Source organism: Coenobita brevimanus, chromosome 64 (genome assembly GCF_032717465.1).
Source record: "Coenobita brevimanus isolate Jiangsu-jjx chromosome 64, ASM3271746v2, whole genome shotgun sequence".
Lineage (NCBI taxonomy): Eukaryota > Metazoa > Arthropoda > Malacostraca > Decapoda > Coenobitidae > Coenobita > Coenobita brevimanus.
Genome location: NC_137017.1, coordinates 5,363,942 through 5,367,809, shown reverse-complemented (window position 1 = coordinate 5,367,809; position 3,868 = coordinate 5,363,942). Strand labels below are relative to the sequence as shown.

Below are 3,868 nucleotides of genomic sequence, written 5' to 3'. Positions count from 1 at the left end.
ATATTCGGTGTCTTCTTGTAATATTCGGTGTTCTTGCAATAATCGGTGTTCTTGCAATATTCGGTGTTCTTGCAATATTCGGTGTCTTCTTGTAATATTCGGTGTTCTTGCAATATTCGGTGTTCTTGCAATATTCGGTGTTTTTGCAAGATTCGGTGTGTTCTTGCAATATTCGGTGTGTTCTTGCAATATTCGGTGTGTTCTTGCAATATTCGGTGTGTTCTTGCAACCACCAGCTGATTTTATGCAACTTAGGACAGACCTCTCGTAGTGAAGGGGTTAATGAAGGCTGTAGCTAACCCCTCCCCCCCGTTCCAAGAATCTCTCTCCCCAAAAAATCTCTCCCAAAGAATCTCTCCCCAAAAAATCTCTCTACCAAGTTGCATAAAAAAAATGAATGAAGCCAGCAAGAATAATAATAATAATAATAATAATAATAATAATGCATCATCGGAGTGAAGTGGTTGTTGAGACGCCGTTGATACCGTATAACTCGTATTCTCGTCGGGTAAGGAGGCTCCCTAACGCCTTTTCCTTAGCGAATTATTTTTGGATATTGCTGACTCATATCGCTTTTTTTTTTTTTTTTACGTTATTTAGGCAGAGTATGGTGACATTAGAATCATTTAAGTTCACTCAGAAGAGGACGGCAAGGTTGTAATGAGCAAAATAAATCGCTTAGGAAGAGGTGTTAGCGAACGTTCTTAACCGACAAGATTACGGGCCACTATCTCTAACCCTTCAATGCCGTGACATCTCTTTGTGACGTAAGTTTTGCTGTGACGTCATCTTCGCTTTGTGAGGTCATTTTTGCTCTGTGAGTGTCTGTCTGTCTATCTATTGCCAGACGCCTCAATCCCGTATGGGGTGGCCACAAACAAATCTCCTCCATGTCACCCTGTCTAGTGCCACTTTATTGCCTTGCTTGCAGCTCACACTCCCCTCTTTCATATACCTCTCCACTCCATCCCTCCATCTCATCCTCGGCTTCCCCCTCCCTCTCCCCTCCTCCATCTCATTGGCACACACTCTCCTCGTTAGTCTGTCGCTCCATCCTCGCCCTTAATTCTTAACCTTTCACTGCTTCTGTTGAATTAAATCGCTGAATAAAATCGTCTGTTGGAATAAAATCGTCTGATGGGGGCTTGATTGTAATGAAAAAAAAAAAAAAGCTTCTGGTGACTGAGTCGTTAATGCATTTTTTGGCTTTTAAAAATCGAAACTCTCTCTGTCTCTGTCTGTCTGTCTCTCTCTCTCTCTCTCTCTCTCTCTCTCTCTCTCTCTCTCTCTCTCTCTCTCTCTCTCTCTCTCTCTCTCTCGTTATGACCCCATGCTACCGTTCATTGCACCTTTTTTCTGTCGTAGTTAGTGTTATGATATATTTCCCAATAACTTCTACATACATTTGTGAACACGAACACCTTTCTTCTAATTTATATAAGTCTATCATTTCTCTTCATGTGGATCAAAGGAATATTTGCTTGGTTAATACACTGTATAACTGGCTTCGTTTTATCAGAATACAGCCAAACGATAACTTACTTCCTACTCTTCACATGTTTAGATGAGTCAAAAAAAAAAAATCTCTAATCCATTAAAATGAAACTCATATATATATATATATATATATATATATATATATATATATATATATATATATATATATATATATATATATATATATATATTTTTTTTTTTTCCCGCAGCACACCACGCTACACCAGAGTAAGGCAGCCAATAACAGGCAGAAAAATAGCACACGTATATTGCTCGTCCTTTTATGTTTGTTTTGTTTGCAGAGAAGAGAAGCAACAGTGCGAGGGAAGCCACTGATGCCTCTCAAGATGCGCTGACCGATGACACAGCAGCAGTGGCAGGCGGGTCCGCTCCCTCCGGTCCATTACTGATTATGTTGCTGAGTTCGATGCCCCGCAGCGGATCAACCGTTCTCACCGACCTTCTCAACACCATTGAGAACAGTGTTATGTTTTTTGAACCCCTGTGGCCTGTTGAGAAAAATAAGGAGCTTTATAGAAATGTTACGTATGTGACCAAGTACATGAGAGACATTTACACTTGTGATTTTACTGAAGAGTTTCACAGATGGTTGAAAGACAAGGACCTATTCGTACGCTATTTTAGCAAGGAACTCAAGAAATGCAACAAAATCAAAGACCCAAAGGAAAAAGACAATTGCAGAGACCTGCGGAAGTTATGCAATGCGGCACCAATCAGACAAATGAAACTCATCCGTGGCAGATTGCGTTGGACAAAAACCTTACTGGAAGACCCTGATCTCAATCTCAAGATCATCCACCTTGCCAGAGACCCCCGTGGTTCCCTTAACTCCATCAGAAAGTTCGGGTGGAATAGTGACCCTTTCACCAAGTGCTCAGAACTTGAGGATGACCTAATTTCGTATGATGCCCTCCATAAACTTTTCCCCACAAAAGTGATGCAGGTCCACTACGAGCAGTTCTGCCTTCACCCTGTGGAAATCTCAAACAAGATTTTCCGGTTCCTTTTTGGCAATCAGCCATTACCTGAGGTCGTGAAGGACTTCATAGACAAACACATGACAGAGGAAAAGAGGGGTTCCATGAGCACTTTTAAAAATGGCCAATCACATTACGATAAATGGCGTTTTGATATCCCTGAGAAAGTGTTGCATGACATCGAGAAGGAGCCGTCCTGTCTTAGTGCCATCTACCGCATGAAGCATAATGTCTTAGGTTCCTTAGAAAATGCCAGGAATGCCAGTATACCAGTCTTAACCCAGAAAAATAGTTTGTGAACTGAATTTTAGCATATGAATCATGCCAGTACTTGCACTCAGGCTGCATAGGAATTAGTTTGTGAAGTGAAAAATATTTGCAATTGAAATAGTGACAAACAGTTATACCAATATTTACACTTAATGCCAAGAGACCATAGTTTGAGACGTAAGAGATTCTGGTGTGTTTTAGGCAGTGACATGTTGAGTAATTTACCAGCATCCGCATTTTTACTGTTCAGGGATTAGCTTCTGCAGTGAAAAATTTAGGCACAGAAAACACCTAATTGTTGAATCAGTTTGTACCAGAAATACACTCCATCCAGGAACTGGTTTGAAAAGTGGATAATATGGACTTTTGGAACAGTGAGTTTTTGGATAATTTTGTATCATTACTTATATTTCCACTCCCGAGGAACAGCTTAGTGAAGTAAAAATACGGGCATATGAAATAGTGACATGTTGAATAGTCTTGCAGCCCAAGAGTTGATGAAAAGTTTTGTACAGTAAGAGAATTGAATATCTACCAAAAGTTCATCACAGACAAATCAAGCCATCAAAGACACTAGTATACTCGCAGTTGAATGATCTTGCCACCCATAATTTGATGATTTTGTACAGCCAGGAAATACAATATTATCACTGTAATGTTTGTTGAACACGAAGGATATTTTAAGCATTAGACTACCGAGATAGACATCCGTCCTGAAAGGTGGAACGTGGGATTCAGCGCTAATGCAAACTATTTCACTCGAAGAACCCAGCGCCTTTTCGCTCAATAGTGACATGATTCTGCATATCATATTATTTTGGCTTATGTTGCGTATATGCAGAATTTCATAGTGATAGGTCAGCTTCAAGTATGTAAAAAATTTTGCTAAAATTTTCCAGTTAATCCTTATGCAGCATACGTGGAAACATTGACCAGATTACGGTGGAATTCGATGCGAAATCCCAGTCAAGACTGATTATGTTTTGCCAGTCTCAAATCTTTTTCGGATAGAACTGGGAAGGTATTTGATTTCCTGATTGTATAAGTATTCGACTCTTACTGACCAGTGACAAATACATGAAGCAGTAATATGGTCGCATGAA

At 39.9% G+C, this 3,868-nt stretch overlaps 1 protein-coding gene across 1 annotated transcript in view; it reads left to right on the top strand.

The window, feature by feature from the left end:
* Positions 1 to 2,897, top strand: part of LOC145404597 (carbohydrate sulfotransferase 3-like) — a 17,043-nt gene extending 14,146 nt beyond the window's left edge. The window contains exon 2 of the mRNA XM_080276116.1: positions 1,800 to 2,897. Within this exon, the coding sequence (XP_080132242.1) occupies positions 1,800 to 2,794 (995 nt within the window). The 3' untranslated portion in view covers positions 2,795 to 2,897. The remainder of the gene's footprint in view (positions 1 to 1,799) is intronic.
* The last annotated feature ends 971 nt before the right edge of the window (positions 2,898 to 3,868 follow it).